Source organism: Polypterus senegalus, chromosome 13 (genome assembly GCF_016835505.1).
Source record: "Polypterus senegalus isolate Bchr_013 chromosome 13, ASM1683550v1, whole genome shotgun sequence".
Taxonomy (NCBI): domain Eukaryota; kingdom Metazoa; phylum Chordata; class Cladistia; order Polypteriformes; family Polypteridae; genus Polypterus; species Polypterus senegalus.
The window spans coordinates 52,905,378-52,920,752 of record NC_053166.1 but is presented as its reverse complement, the minus strand read 5'-3'; the positions used below and the strand labels follow the sequence as shown (position 1 = coordinate 52,920,752).

The 15,375-nt window shown below is 42.0% G+C and overlaps 1 protein-coding gene across 1 annotated transcript in view; it reads right to left on the bottom strand.

The window, feature by feature from the left end:
* afap1l1a (actin filament associated protein 1-like 1a) overlaps nucleotides 1-15,375 on the bottom strand; it is a 36,485-nt gene that overhangs the window by 19,009 nt on the left and 2,101 nt on the right. Inside the window, exons 2-9 of the mRNA XM_039776338.1 lie at nucleotides 11,660-11,795; nucleotides 8,041-8,252; nucleotides 6,017-6,196; nucleotides 5,465-5,557; nucleotides 4,832-4,925; nucleotides 2,221-2,364; nucleotides 1,695-1,906; nucleotides 233-378 (exon numbers count right to left, since the gene is read on the bottom strand). Coding sequence (XP_039632272.1) covers nucleotides 233-378; nucleotides 1,695-1,906; nucleotides 2,221-2,364; nucleotides 4,832-4,925; nucleotides 5,465-5,557; nucleotides 6,017-6,196; nucleotides 8,041-8,252; nucleotides 11,660-11,795 — 1,217 coding nt within the window. The remainder of the gene's footprint in view (nucleotides 1-232; nucleotides 379-1,694; nucleotides 1,907-2,220; nucleotides 2,365-4,831; nucleotides 4,926-5,464; nucleotides 5,558-6,016; nucleotides 6,197-8,040; nucleotides 8,253-11,659; nucleotides 11,796-15,375) is intronic.

Here is a 15,375-nt window from a genome sequence, read left to right as displayed (position 1 = left end):
AATTCTGCCTTTACATAACATCAGCTGAGTTATATCCCGTGTTTCTCTCTCTACATAACATTTGTTTTACGTGCATTAGTTGTTAGAAGGTGCCAAACACTAAATTGCTATTTCACTGTTAAAGAGGCCTGGGTTAATGAAAGATGAAATGTACAGTACAGCTCTGTGTACACACTTGCAAAGTTGCTGTTAAAAGAGAGACATAAGTGGGTAAGCCCACACACCCACTTACATGAAGGAATGCCTTACGGCATTTACAATGTTGGCTATTGTGTCCACATCAACATAGTCATAGTGCAAAGATTCTGGATCGGTGGAGGATCCTGTCTGCGCCAGGATCAGTCCCAGCCAGCGCCCCATCTCCTCGGAAGAAGCAGCCTAAGGAAGTAAACAGCAGCAGCTGCATTACCTAGTATTATCACAATTGAAGTGCCCTGAACTGGGGACTCTGTACAGTCTTGGGTGTTGGCACAAAGTTGACATATGACCACCATTTTACTTTCTTGTGGCGTAAGTGTCCAGTGTACTCACATGTTCCCACTGAATGTTACCCTAGCAAAGTGCTGTGTTGAGTGACCCAACATATAAGCAGGTATTGTCTTGCAAGAGTTAAGACAGGAGTCTTCAAACTACAAGAGTATCAATTTAACTTCTGCCTCTTGTGATGGGCAGCCGGCAGCTGATCCCGGCCGACACATCCAAGATGCTAGATGGCATCTTCCCTGCAGTCTAGACGTGCCCCAGATTCCTGCAGGGCATCATGTAAGATAGAGTTCGGCTTCACAGCCCTGCTAGGTGCCACCGTGTGACGATGCAGGGAGACAAGGGGATTGTTGTTTCCCGTATAGCCCGGAAGTACTCCCAAGTCATGGGGACGGAAGAACATAAGTACTTCCGGGCTGAAGAAAAATGTAACTCTTTATCTGACCCAGAAGTGCTATGGAATCACATGGACAGAAGGACAGAAGCACTTCCGGGTCAAGGACTATTTAAAGGACTATTCGAGTCCCAGCAAGCTGAGCCAGAGTTGGGAGGGTGTGTAACGGAGCTGCTGGGAGTGGAGGATTGATTTATTGAATTGTATTATTGATTATTTGTGTATTGTGGTGGATGTGGTGCTTTAGAGGCACTATATTGAAAAAAAATTAAAATACTTCTTGGTGCTTTTAAACCAGTGTCTGCATCTGTCCGTTGAGTTTCACAGGGCAACAGCACCCTCAAGTGTCCACATATTGACACTCCGCTTACTGTCCAAACCTGGGCAAGTGCCTTGACCGACCTGGGATTCACTTACAAAAAATGTCTATAAACTATTATTCTGAACTTGTAAGTCACCTCCGATAAAGCTGTTAAAAATGTACAATAAAAATAACAATAAATATTATTACTCCTGTGAACAGGAGCCACAACTCTAATGCTAATCAGAACACAATAATGTTGCATAGCATAAAAACAAGGTCCTTTATGTAGGCAGAACTCTTTTTTTCAGCTGGAGTGCTGCCTTGAGGTCTGATATGTTGTTGCCGGCCTGAGCTTTGTTTTGTTATAGTGAATCCTCCAATGGTTGGCACCAAGTCAAAGAAGGACACACCAAGAGCTTCAAATTCACAATGATTGAATGGATGGTGAGTGTTCTAAAGAGTGAATGCTATACAGTGTAGCATAAGCAGTTCTCTCCACTCTTGTCTATGTACCTCTAAAGCTGCCACCTCATTGCCATGACGAAGAAGCCGAAAAGCAAACGGGTGCTTGGGACCAAGGCCTGGAACCACCTCACATCCCTTCAGTGTAATGGCATTGATGTGAGTGCGCAGATCAGAGGGGTCCTTGTGGAAGTAAAGAGTATTCCTCTGCAGGCGGCACCAGCGTTCCTTCCAGCACTGATTAACCAACACATTCAGATATCCTGAAACACATGTAAGAAAGCACAAGAATACACTTAGAATGCTTTAAGTGCTAAGTTGCCTCTGAAGAACTTAATTTGAAGAAAAATCTAAGAAACACAGTGAAGAGTCTTAAGTCACGTATATGGGGTGGGTATTCAAAATGCTCTGAGCCGGATCTACTGAGTGAAATAGCAGTAAAACCAAATAAACAACCTCTTGATGTGTATGTGTAAGACATTTCATGCAGTAGGAAATTGACAGCATTTTAACTTAAAAACTATGTACCAGGCCACAGGGGAGGCTTTCTGTGCCCTGGTATTGTTTCAATACTAACCGCTGCAGGGAATGTCCTCACTCGGGGGATCTTCTGGTGCCACTGGTTTCTTCTTTGAAAAGCTGATGATTCTGGTAATTTTCTTCCCTGCTGCCCGGCTTACGGATCCCTTCAGCTCTGCCAGACTTCCTTTCTTTCCCTTAGCTGCCATCAGATATAATAAATGGGAAATGAGTGGATGCCCTTGAGCAGCTCTACCGGCACTGTTACAACATACATCATAAAGCCCTCACCTTACTGCTGAAGAGCTTCCACTGGGAGAGAGGAATATGCCTTCTGGTTTGAAGCTCAGAACTGACTAGAGATTGGCAGATGTCGCCCCCGGTACATAATGTTGTGTTAAATTTATTCAATGCTCAGAATTTAACAGCTTCTTTTAAAGACCTCTTTAAATGCATGTCACTGAAATGTGTAGTTAGGATATAGCGGGTTGGATAGTGGATGGATATAGCTTTCCTACATACTTCTCTGATGAAGAAATAATGCTATACTTCTTCTTTTATTTTGTGAGTTTTATTGTATTAGAGGTTACAGTCCCCAAAAGGTAATATTTCCTAGATTCCTATTTGCCTTGATTAGGTGGGCTGCAATATCATTCCTGTAACACACAGAAGTTATTTTTAGTGAAAGACAGTTGGCTGCCATTAAGGTAAGTGCTATCCCCTCTCTAACTTGGGGCAAAACTACCAGCTTAGGTGTTTTTTTTAAATATTTTACTTCTTATCTCTAATGTTGGTGTTGCTGCTTTTTAACAGGCATTTTTGATTCATGGGCACAGTATGGCCCAAAGGAGATGAGAGAAGCTCCAAGTGTGACTGAAGGATTGGAAAGTTTGATCAGAAACAAACAGACATATGAATATCTCATCCCAATGAGGTTCCTCCCTGGGGAAGGCAGCTTGCCAATCTTTTTCTGTGTTTCTGCTGCTTTAGCTGAGCTGGCCAGTCCAGTCAATTTCTGCACATTCATCAATAATTTGACTGAAGAGGGGAAAAAAGCCATTCACTGCAAGCTAATTTGGAGTAGAGCTGTCTACAGCTACACTTCAGAAGGAACGGCTCACACATAATAGGAAATGATTTAGAAAGGACATCTTGGTTGTTGTACTTAAGACAACCCACACCTGATCAGGTATGCTGGAAACCAAAAGATGGCAGCATTGCAGAAATACCACTCATATAAGCCAGCTCACTAAAATTAAGAAAGAGAAGACTTTAAGTAAAAGTTATCAGATAAATAATGAAATAAGAAATGTTCTCTAGTTCTATCTCAGTCACTGCTGCCCAGCCATCCCAGCACTCAGGAGTAGATACAATTTCTGGCTATTTTGCAGACCCTTGTAACTTGCAAAAACAAAACAACAAATAAATTAATAATTGGCATGTATCTAAGGCTCGAGAGCCTGGGAGTGATTAACATGTCGTGAGCCAATGAGTCACTCCCCAGTTACAAATATTCTCCCTTCCTTTGTCCTTGTTCAACCTTCTACAGTCCAGGACACACATTTTTTCTGCACTGATTTACTTGGTTTATTCATTTTAATTAACTGATAGTCAACAAAAGGGATGCTTGTCTTAAACTGTTTTCCTAATATCTGCAACCGAGTCACTGTGAAATATCACCACTCTAAATTGGGGCTTAATTTCTTCCTGGCTGTTCACTCTGTCTCTCTGGCTGGTCATCTTGCTCTAAATGAGTATAAAGGACCCCACAAAACATGAAAGAAAGCAAGATGCATACAGTGTGGTTAAATTTTAAATCTGATACAGAGTTTTTTAAACATCTGTCAAGTCAGAAAGTAAGAACCAAAGAAGCAGACAATGCAAAGACATATGCAGAAAGTAGCTTAATGGATTTACAGTTTGTGTAATGGCAGCACAGTATTCCGAATCAGCAGCAGGATGTGTGGCCATGGGTGTAGCAGTACAGTCAACCAGACAGTGTCTATTTAGTGGCTGAAAATATTACCATCTTTGCTAGACTCTCCTTCACAACAGGCATTTCTCAGATATTTGTGGCACTTAAGGCTATCCCACATTTAAAAAGATACCCCATTGTTCAGTATAACTTGTATTGTAGTGCATTGTGCTGATGTCTCAGCTCTGCAATTTTGTTGCTTGTTTATAGTTACATGCTTGTAGTCTGAGAACGCCTGTGTCTTTGAGTCTGTGATGGACCTTCTGACATGGGATAATGCATTGGTTTTAAACATTTTCACAATATGAGCACTGATATATATTACTGGTAAAGAAATGGATTAGGGTCATGCAGTCAGGCAGTACAATGCTTTAGCCACAAAGCCACGATATCTATAGGAAGGCTAATAAAACATTCACCTTTCAGTCACACCAGCCCTTCCCTGTTTCATTTCACACAGACCACTGAATCTATACTTGTAAATGAAAGATGAAATGTTCCCAGTTACACCTCTTGTAGACTAACAACCTCAGCTGAAGGCAACTACTGACTTTGTCAATCACTGTCATGACACTTAGAGGGCAGCCGGTACTGCACACATTTTGGTCATATTACATCAAAGTGGCCTTTGATTGGATGAACTTCTCTGGTTTTAGACATGAAATGATCTTTAAAAACAAAGATGAAGTCTTACTCTGCTCCCGGCTGTCTTTTCCATTGGCCATACACCCATTGTCTGCTGTGGCCACACTGTCCGAATCCGAGGTCTGCTTTTCCTGTGATAGCCTCTGAGTGAAAATACAAGGGATAAAGTGTTAGGATGCAGTATCACAACTGCTTGTGAGGTTTATTGCACAGATTAATTGTTCCCCTTTGTCATAAGGTGTATGCTTCAGGGGGCAAACACTAACAGAAACACAAAACCTACAAAGGCTTCATCAGCTAACTTCTGCATCAAGAGTGATGACTAATAAGCAACGTCTGCAAGAGGGGTGAAGACTCCAACTGAGAAATGATAGTATTGGTGTTCTCCAGACTCCCATATTAATATTGACTGACTAAACAGTGTGCATGTGCCTGTCTTCTGGTGGGTATAAATCCCTTCTGGACACCATTCAAATGTTGCTCTAAGCCAATGTCAGAATTGAAAATCATGGTAAGCTTGCTACACAGCTTGCTTACTTAACTTTCTCATTCTCATAAGTACAGGACAGACACACAGAGAAGGGAGAAAAAACTCTTGTGCTCAAAGATGGCACACTTGTTGCTTACTTACCTCCTGAACTTTTACAAGTGCAGCAGCTGGACACCTGTGTATGTGACTCACCTTTTCCAATTCCAGTTTACGCAGAATTATTGGTGAAGTGGATCCTTCAACAGCAAACGCCCCATTGCACTGACTACTAACTTCTCGGATGACCTGTAAGAAATGGAAGTCAAACATTAGACTTCTCTGTGTTCATCCCAGGATTGACTGTCATCTATAGCTGGCTGGTAATTTAGAGATGAATAGCTAGAATTGTTTTGTCTTGTTATGCTGTTGGTCCTCTTGTCACTACTTTACATGACATTAAATGATAGTGGGAAGTGCACAGAAAGAGGTTGACTTGTATTATAGTTTGTGTTTTGTATAATTAGCACATTCTTTGGTTCTCTATGGCACTGCACACTATTTTCTACAAATAATTTTGTGACTGTCATTTCAACCTGAAATGTCCCTAGGATTAACAAGCCCCATCAGTTTGGAGTCCCAACTTTTGTGATTTCTGAGCTAGCAGAACATTTATTTTTAAGATTCTACAGGGGCGGTAGAATGGATCTTAGGAGATGGAGAAGAGGCAACAACCGAGTCCTACACAGATTCTGATTACTTTTATACCTTCAGCCATTCCTCAGCTTGTTCTTTGCTCTGTACTGCAAGCACCAAGGCCTCTGCTCCTGGCAAGGCAAACCGCAGCTCGTGTTTCTTCCGTCGGCCATCCTTTGGGACATAGATCACATTGCATGTGCAAAGGGGCATCTCAGTGTGTGGCGAGTGATCCTTGATGCTCTTGTAGCACTGAAAGATAGTACAGCGATAATGCAAAGGGACTTTTTGCAAATAAAAAAATAATTTGCTTCCTCAATTCCTTACATGCCAGAAAGATGGAATCTAATATAGCAACAGGGCCAGCAGCCTTTGCTCTACCCAGTCTGATTAGAGCTGAATTTTTTTGAGTGACTGGGCAGAGTAACAGGATTGTCTAACGACTGCTGAAGACATTTGTCATGATATTTGCTTTATGTTTACAATGCTAAATGTGGAAGCTAAAGGGCACAATGTACACTCCTCAAAAAATAAAAGTAACACTTAATCATCACAGTCTAACGCCAAGTCAATTAAGCTTCAAAGATATCAATATGTCTAGTTAAGAAGCATAACTAATTGTGAATCAGCTTCGCCTGCTTTGGTGCAAATGAAAGTGACAACACATGCACTGGACAGGCAACAACAAGACAACCCCCAAAAAGGGAATGGTTTTATAAGGAGTGGCCGTAGACAATTACTCTTTCCTTATCCTTCCTGACTGATTCTTCTCTAGTTTTGCTAGTGTCCTTGTCACTACTGGTAGAATGGGGCAGTACCTGAAGCCAATTCAGGTTGCACAGTTAGTCCAGCTCCTCATGGATGGCACATCCATAAGTGTCATCACAAGAAGGTTTGACATGTCTCCCAGCACAGTCACATGAGCATGGAGGAGATACCAGGAGACAGGCCATTACATGAGGAGAGTTGGACAGGGCTGTGGAAGGGCATCTACCCTGCAACAGGACTGGTATCTACTCCTTTGTGCGAGGAGAAACAGGAGGAGCATTGTCAAAGCCCTGCAAAATGACTTCCAACTGGCTACTGGTATGCATGTTTCTGACCAAACTGTCAGAAACAGACTCCATGAGAGTGGCATGATGTTCTCTAGTGGGAATTGTGCTCACAGCCCATCACTGTGCAGCTCAATTCGCAATCACCAGAGAATACCAAAATTGGCTGCTCTGCCATTGGTGCCCCATTTTCTTCACAGATGAGATTAGGTTCACACTAAGCACATGTGACAGATGTGAAAGAGTTTGGAGATTTTGCCATAGTTGTTATGCAGCCTGCAACATTATCCACCATATGGGGTTTGGTGGTGGGTCAGTGATTGTCTAAGGAAGCATATCCTTGGAGGGCCATACAGACCTCCATGTACTAGGCAACAGCACCCTGACTGCTGTTGGGTATGGGATGAAATCCGCAGAGCCATTGACAGACCTTTCGCTCGTACAGTGCAGTGCACTCTGGGCACAAGTTCCCCAGGCCTGAATCCAACTGAGCAAATCTGGGATGTTATGTATCAGTGCATCCGGTGCCACTAAGTATCACCACAGGCTATCCGAGAGCTCACTGATGCCCTGATCCAGGTCTGGGTGGAAATTCCCCATGACACCATCCGTTGCCTCATCAGCAGCATGCCCAGAAGTTGTCAGGAGTGGATACAGGCACATGGGGGCCATATACACTAGTCAGTCACATTATGAGTGGCTGTGATAAAATTCATTCAAGTAGGAACAACCTGTGATTTAAAGTTTTTACTTTGATATTTGGTGTGATGTTGAATCCAGCCCAGAATGGATTGGTGATTCTGGTTTCCATTCACCATTGTTACACCAATTTTGTTCTCAACGAATTACACAATATTACTCAGTTAAGTTTTCCACTTGAACATTTCGTTCAGCAAACGAAATGTTAGATTTAAGTGTTTCCTTTAATTTTTTGAGTAGTGTAGTATGCCTGCCAACATTGGCATGGTTTGGCCCTGTTGTATGTCTCTAGAGCTAAACATAAGTAAAAATTAAGATAAGACACCATTCACAGGTCACTCTCACCAGTAGTTTGTTGTCCCGGATAACAGCAAACTGTTTGGCCCATTGTCCAAAACGCTTTTTTCTAAGCAGGAAAGCACAGATGTGGCACTCCTTTACCAGACCCATGGAGTTCTCTTCAGATGGCCATTGGTATGTCCTTCTCTGGCCTTTCACATCATCATCATCTTCATCATATGACTCATAAGAGCTGCTCATTCCATCTGAGTCATTATCTAAACACAGAGAGAAAGACAGAGAGAGAAAATACTAAGTATCAATAAAGTTCATGCAGTAGAATTCTTGGTAACACTTTACATTAAGTGTCCATAATTACACTGTAACTATTATGTAATTACCTGTATAAGTACAGTGTAACTACGAGTTATTAGTCCATACTTACTGTGTAATACAAAGTAATGCTATAGTTAATTACTCAGTTGTCATTGTTATTCCACAGTGCATATAATTACAATGTAACAATTTAATCACTGATCCAAAAACAAGTGTACTTACATAGTTACGATGTATCTGTACTTTCAAAATGTAATAAAAACATCAGGGTATGTAACTACAACTATGTAACAGATGTTCCATGGTATGGGCAATTTTAATGGAGAATTCCAGTGATAACTATATACTGTAGGTTTTCAATGATATTTCAAGATCTGTTTTAAATGGTGAAAACAGTTTTGCAAAATGGCTAACGCTTTTGCCTCACAGATCCATTATCCTGAGATGGAATTATGTCTGGAGATATGTGTGTCAAATTTGTACATTCTACCCATGTCTCCCTATGTCTTATTCATGGGTTTTACTGCCACATCCCAGGGACACGTAGTTTGGGTTACGTGGCCACATGTGTGAGAATGTGACTGCTGGTATGTTTGTCAGTGGGCCTTGAAATGGGATGGCTCCCCATCCTGGGCTGTTTCCTGCCTTGTGCCTGGTGATGCTTGGAATGGCTCTTCGGCCCTGTGTACCTTGACTGAATGATGTAAGTTAGACAGTATTATGTTAGGGATGGGTATATTAATAGCCCAAAAAATTCAACAATAAATAGTGTAACACAACTACAAGAATGTGACAAATGTTTTTTTAAGCAAAACATGTCAAGGAGGTGCCCCTCTAGATTTTGGGAAAACGCGTTAACCATTTTGCAAAGATGTTTTCACCATTTAAAAAAGATGTTGAAATATCATCGAAAACCTATGCAGTCATCACTGCAATTCTCCATTAAAATTGCCCAGACCATGGAATATCTGTTATATAGTTGTAGTTACATACCCTAATGTTTTTATTACATTTTGAAAGTACAGATACAATGTACTGTAACTATGCAAGTACACTTGTTTTGGATCAGTGATAGATTGTTACATTGTAATTATATTGACTGTGGAATAACAATGACAACTGAGTAATTAATTATAACATTACTTTGTGTTACACAGTAAGTACGGAGTAATAACTCATAGTTACACTGTACTTATACAGGTAATTACATAGTAGTTACAGTGTAATTATGGACACTTAATGTAAAGTGTTACCAAGAATTCTTTCAATTAGTGAATCACATACTCAGACATCAATGGAATTAAGAGTACGGGCACTTAAGACTAAGGTTTAGGCCATACCAACAAAGAAAAAGTTTTCTGACGACACTAGCATTTTAAAATTATTTTCTGGAAGTTTGTCACAGAAATGGCAAAAAATGTAAATTTCCCTATTAGGCAAAGAATACAGAAGGGTACTCAGCACGGGAGATTGTAGTACTACCCATCCGCACACACTGATGTGCGCTGGTTAAGAAGTCCAAGATCCAGTTTTAGAATTTTATTGGTCAGTTTGGCTTTGAGGAGTTTGGTAGAGTTTTTCAAGATTCAGTATATGAAGTTAGGAAATGAGTATCCCCACAGTAAAAATAAGACCACAGAGGGAATTATAAGAACAAAAGGAAGTCAGCTGCTATGTGAGAGCCAGTGTTTTCAAATTTACATACTTTGATCAGTAATGGTCATGTTTAATAACAAAAGAAGCATTTTCAAATCTGTTTGTGTAGTGTGGTCTAAAGCCAAGACAAACTTCTTTACACAAATTGTCAAAATCTGAGACAAAATAATTCCTATAGTTGAAGTGAAAACCTTGCCATTTTTTTAAAACTTGATAAGATATTAGAACAAGTAAGCTATCAGCTGACCAAACAAGCATGATGGACTGACTGCTTGACTTTTCATCTCTCAAACTTTCTTTATCAACATGCAAAATAAGTAATTGGAAAAATGTGAGATCTCATAATATGGACTCACAGCATCAGAGATTTTTGCCTAATTTTAGGCCAAGGATGAAAGGAAGAAGGTTTCTACACTTGGATATCGCTTTTGGAAATAGTACCAGGGATGGAAAAATAACAGCCTGAGGCTGGAGTGGTGTACCATTCAGGAAGGCTTACAGTTATGTATCTAATTCTGTAAGAATTATTGCCGGATGGTCAGCTTTGCATGGCTACTGCACCAGGAGAAAGCTTTAAGTAAAAGGTAACATATTTTGGGCCTGAGTGTGCAAATTGTGGGCCTGTGTGCATAAGTGTATTTAGGTCCTCTAATTCCCTAACCTTTAGTGCCACAGAATGTCATTTGCCTGTAGGAGTTTCCACAAAAAGTGGGAATGATATTCTACAGAAATTAATTTTAAAAAGACGCACGAATTTGCAGTGCCTCTTAATATTTTTCAGGACAAAAAGGGTGCATTCTTATCTTGTCTGGAACTTACTGCATGGACCCTTTTTGTATTTGAGCCTGCTTATAATTGCGTTCTTCGCCCCATCCATGCAGTGTTAGCCCTGGAGGGATGAGTTAACAGCTTTGTAGTGCAAATGAGCTTGGTGCTAATAACACAATCCACAGGTTACGTCATACATTTTCTGCATTTAAAATAAAACTGGATTTCTAATTTAACATTGGTCAGGGGATACTCAAAACGGCCAAATGGTTTTCAGAATAAAGATATGCCCTTTCCTTGTTCATACGTAGGTAAACCACAGTGAAAAGATGGGTTTGTGGGTGACCGGTTATCTACTTAATTGAAGGCAGTTTCAGGTGAGCCTCGATCCTCAATATCAAGTAATCTCCACAAACATAACTATCCTTTGCTGGTTGTGAGAGACTAGATTTCATTTTTTGGATGACTCAGCTTTAACAAGTAAACAAGGTAGGCAAAACCTGTAGGAAAGGAAAAAAGTTCTCTTTATATACCCTAGGAGCCACAAAACGTTAAATGAATATGATGTTCTGAAACTGCCTGCAACAAAGATGGATTTATGTGTCCCATACAACTTTGTCATGGATTTCTTGAAGGTCAATTTCTCTATGTGTCACGCATTCTGTGATGACTACACAACAGCTGTTTAGCAGACTGTGACTTGTCTAATGTTTAACTAGGCAAACTTGCATCAGCTAGATGACTTATTCACACCTGAATATCTTAAGAATTATGTATGTTCTGGGAAATATTGTCTCACATCCTTTAACTGATGTACGCAAATTGCCTTATGCTGAAATAGACTCTGAGACCCACTGTCGGTTTTATCTGTTACTGAGTTTTCAAGATCAGCAATACAAAGTAAAGGTAAACATAGGCAACTTACATGAGTTTTTCTGTTCTCCATTCATTTGGGTTATGGGATAATTGCTGTCTGCATCTTCATAGTATCCATCCTCAATGGAGTTGGGTGGGCTGCAGCTGTCTATGGAGAGAAAGAGGCCATAAAACCAAAAAGAGGACTACCCCAGTAGGCTGAATTCAAGGAAACTACAAATTATTTCTAAATTTTTGTAAGTCCTTCTTCATCTGGAAGGTAAACCCAAACTGCAGAAATTTACCAGAAGTTTACTAGCCACTAGCCAACCCGCGGCGTACCATACGCCGCATAATCAGGCCGGTTTTTTTAATGAATTTTAAGCACAGGGAGAAAATTAACATTTGAAAAATCGGTAATGTAATAAATCGGCAAGAAAAGCAACATTGTAACAATGCACGGAACGAACCAACACACAATCGTCCGTGACGTGGGGGGGTGGGGTGTGTACAAAGTGCAGGAGCATCCAAGAAGACGCATGTTTGTCGCGACGCAATCAGTGGGAGCGTCAGGGCCGATCCTGGGTAGACGGCCGCCTTTGTGCGAATGTGGTTTCGCCGCCCTACGTACCTATTTTCTATTATGATATGACGGATATTACTATTACATGTACTACTTCAAACAGGATTAAGACGGTGTTATGGTTAGAGTCGGGATGTACAAATAAAATTTAATTTCAAACGATTAATTTTATAGAAAAAAACAGCCTAGATTAGAAAGCCGGTTTATTTAATCGTTCTAAGCGACAGGCAGCTCTGCACACAGTGACAGTCAATTCAGAGATCGCCGCAGCCCCGCTGTCTTTTGCCGCTTGTCTTGACTCGCAATCCCATTGAGGAACTTACGCATCTCACATGAAATCTATCGCCTTCGCGACGCAACTATGAAACATGCAAGTTGAACGTTGACTAAGGGACTATACACATTTAGAGAGCGTCGTAAACACATGGTAAGCAATGGAACCGCTCGACAGAGCGTGCGATGAGCGCGACCATCAAAGGTTTTGCCGCTCGCGCGAGCAAATCGCTATGTGTGGAGTCCCTAATAGGCATCAACTACAATACACGCCACACGCAACTTGTCAAACTTTGCACACTGCAAATGCCGCCTGCTATGGTCGCCGGCCGCCTCAGACTTTAAAATTCAAAGGCGGACAGCCGCCGGTCGCAGCGCTGCCGGCTGCTGCCCGCCTCCTCAACGGCCGCCTTTGAGTTTGGCGCCCACGCGGGCACGGTTTTGCCCGTCGCCAGGATCGGCCGTGGGGAGCGTATGAGTCGCACTTAGTGGGAATTCCACGGTTTGCAGCCCGAATGGGCTCAACGGCTTACCCACGCCGGTAGACACACGGTCAATGTCATGCATAATTATTTATTGATGGTTGAACACTTCTGGAAAGACACAGTTATCTACAAAGGGAGGGTTTGAGGATACAACAGAAAGTGAATGAAAAGATGGAACTGTAGACTTTTCATTGCTCTGTGCGGTTTCGGCTTCCTTTCTATATATAATCCACCAAGACACCTGACCACGGTAGTAGGGGGGGGTGTGAACAAAGTGCAGGAGCATCTAGACGACGCATGTTTGTCGCGGATGCGAATTGCTTTATGTAGCGTGTAAAACAGTTTGCCATGGAGCACGTGGTGGAGCGTCGAATCGAAAACTGCTCACTTCATTGTGTTTTAACCTCAGTTGTAAAGGATTGTTTTAAGGATTCCATGGGATACCCCTCGCAAACCGTTTGACACGCTGCACCATAGAGTCCGGACGTATTCATGTAATCAGCGTATTGTTGAGCAGACTGTATAACAATGCCTCTGTGACTAAGAACAACGGACACCACGTCACCGGTTATCCCAATGTTGGCAAACAAAGCCAAGAGCCATGTCACGAAGTTTGAGAGCAACAGTTTCACAATGACATTTCTCCAAAAACCCGACTGACAGAAACAAACAGTTACCTGAAGCAGGAATTTCCATAACATTCAAAGAATTGTTGTTTCCATGAAATACATTTGAAGCGGCAGCCATGGAGGGCAAAAGAATAGTCAACGTGGACCACAGCACAGACCAAAGCGAGTGAGTATGTGTTTGATGAGCTGTTTGATTTGGCGGTCAGTGGTCTGAGGTACGTTCCTGAGCACGTGGGAGGAGGGGTAGAGTTTCTGGGCGGGCTTCGTTGTTCCTTTCGCATGGTTTTCATGGTGGACGCGGTCGGGTGTCGAAACCAAAAGAATAATGAAAAGTCAACGTGGCTTAGACGTGCATGTGGACTCCTAGCACAGACGAAAGGGGCTAACTGGGTGGTCGGTGAGTTTTGCGTCCGGGCACATGGGCAGGCAGTGTGAATGCCTAGAGAGCGAGGGTAGACGCGGGCCGGTGAAAAAGGAGTGTTGGTGGGTAGGAAAACGTCTTCTGTGTTCCTGCAGGAGCATCTAAGAAGACGCATGTTTGTCGCGGATGCGAATTGCTGTATGTAGTGTGTAAAACAGTTTGCTATGGTGCAAGCGGTCATGCGTTGTAACTGAAAACTCGGTTTTTAAAGACTGCTTACTTCATTGTGTTTTAACCTCAGTTGTAAAGGATTGTTTTAAAGATCCCATGAGATACCCCTCATATGCTGCATATGGCGATTCACCTCCGCGAGAAACATGCCTCTATGAACAGTCAACGTAGCTCGGAGGTGCATGACATTAACCTGCCTTGCACCGCATGTGGCCTCCACGACAGAAGAATATAAATGACGGCACTTTTTCTGTGTCCTCGCGTCCGACTTGGTGGGCGTGGCCCTGCGAGTTGTCGTATCCAATGGAGTTGGTGGGCGTGGCTCCTATCTTCGTGCGCCATAGGTGTCTCACTTGTCGGTGGCTTAGTGAATCCACGCCCCTTCCGGCGTGCTTTTCATGGTTGTCTTGCCTTAGTGAATTATATATATAGATTTCTAGTCTTTCTGAATACAGTGGAACCTTGGGTCACGAACGTCTCGGAACACGTACAAATCGGGTTACGACCAAAAAGTTTGCCAGACTTTTGCATCTGTTCACGACCACACACTCGGGTGACGAACAAGCCAGTTTCCCTTCCAGTTCGTACACGCCGATGATTTCCACAGGTGTTCAGTCTCTCCCTGTACTGTACATTGTTCTCGGTCAGATGTGCGTGCATTCGCTGTGAACTCTTTGTGCTCTATTTCGTGTGCTTTTGCATTAATTTTGCAATTAACCACGGCCTCTAAGCAAATGAAGAGTGGAGTGTTGGTGAGAAGAAAGGTTCGAAGAAAAAGTATGAGCGTGTCGTTCGTGTTACTGATCTTGCCGCCAAGTACAAGAAGTCAAAATCTATGATTTTGACTATTCTAAAGCAGAAAGAGGCCATTAAAGCAGCTGATGTTGCAAAAGGAGTTACAGTATCAACCAAGCAGAGGCCTCAAGTGCTGGAAGAGGTGAAAAAACTGTTGCTAGTGTGGTTGAATGAGAAGCAACTTGCAGGGGATAGCGTGAGCGAGGCAATGTTATGCGAGAAAGCCAGGAAGATTCATAGCGATTTGCTGAAAAACTGTCCTTCTACGAGTGGTTAGCTCTTCCTCCTCACTTCCTTCATGCCAGAACTCGACTCACGTAAGGTTAGTTTTCTTGGTTGTTTATGGTTAGTTTTTGTATAAATTAAGGATTTTTCAAATTTTCATTTTTTTCCCCTGTGCTTAAAACTCATTTAAAAAAAGTGTTTACA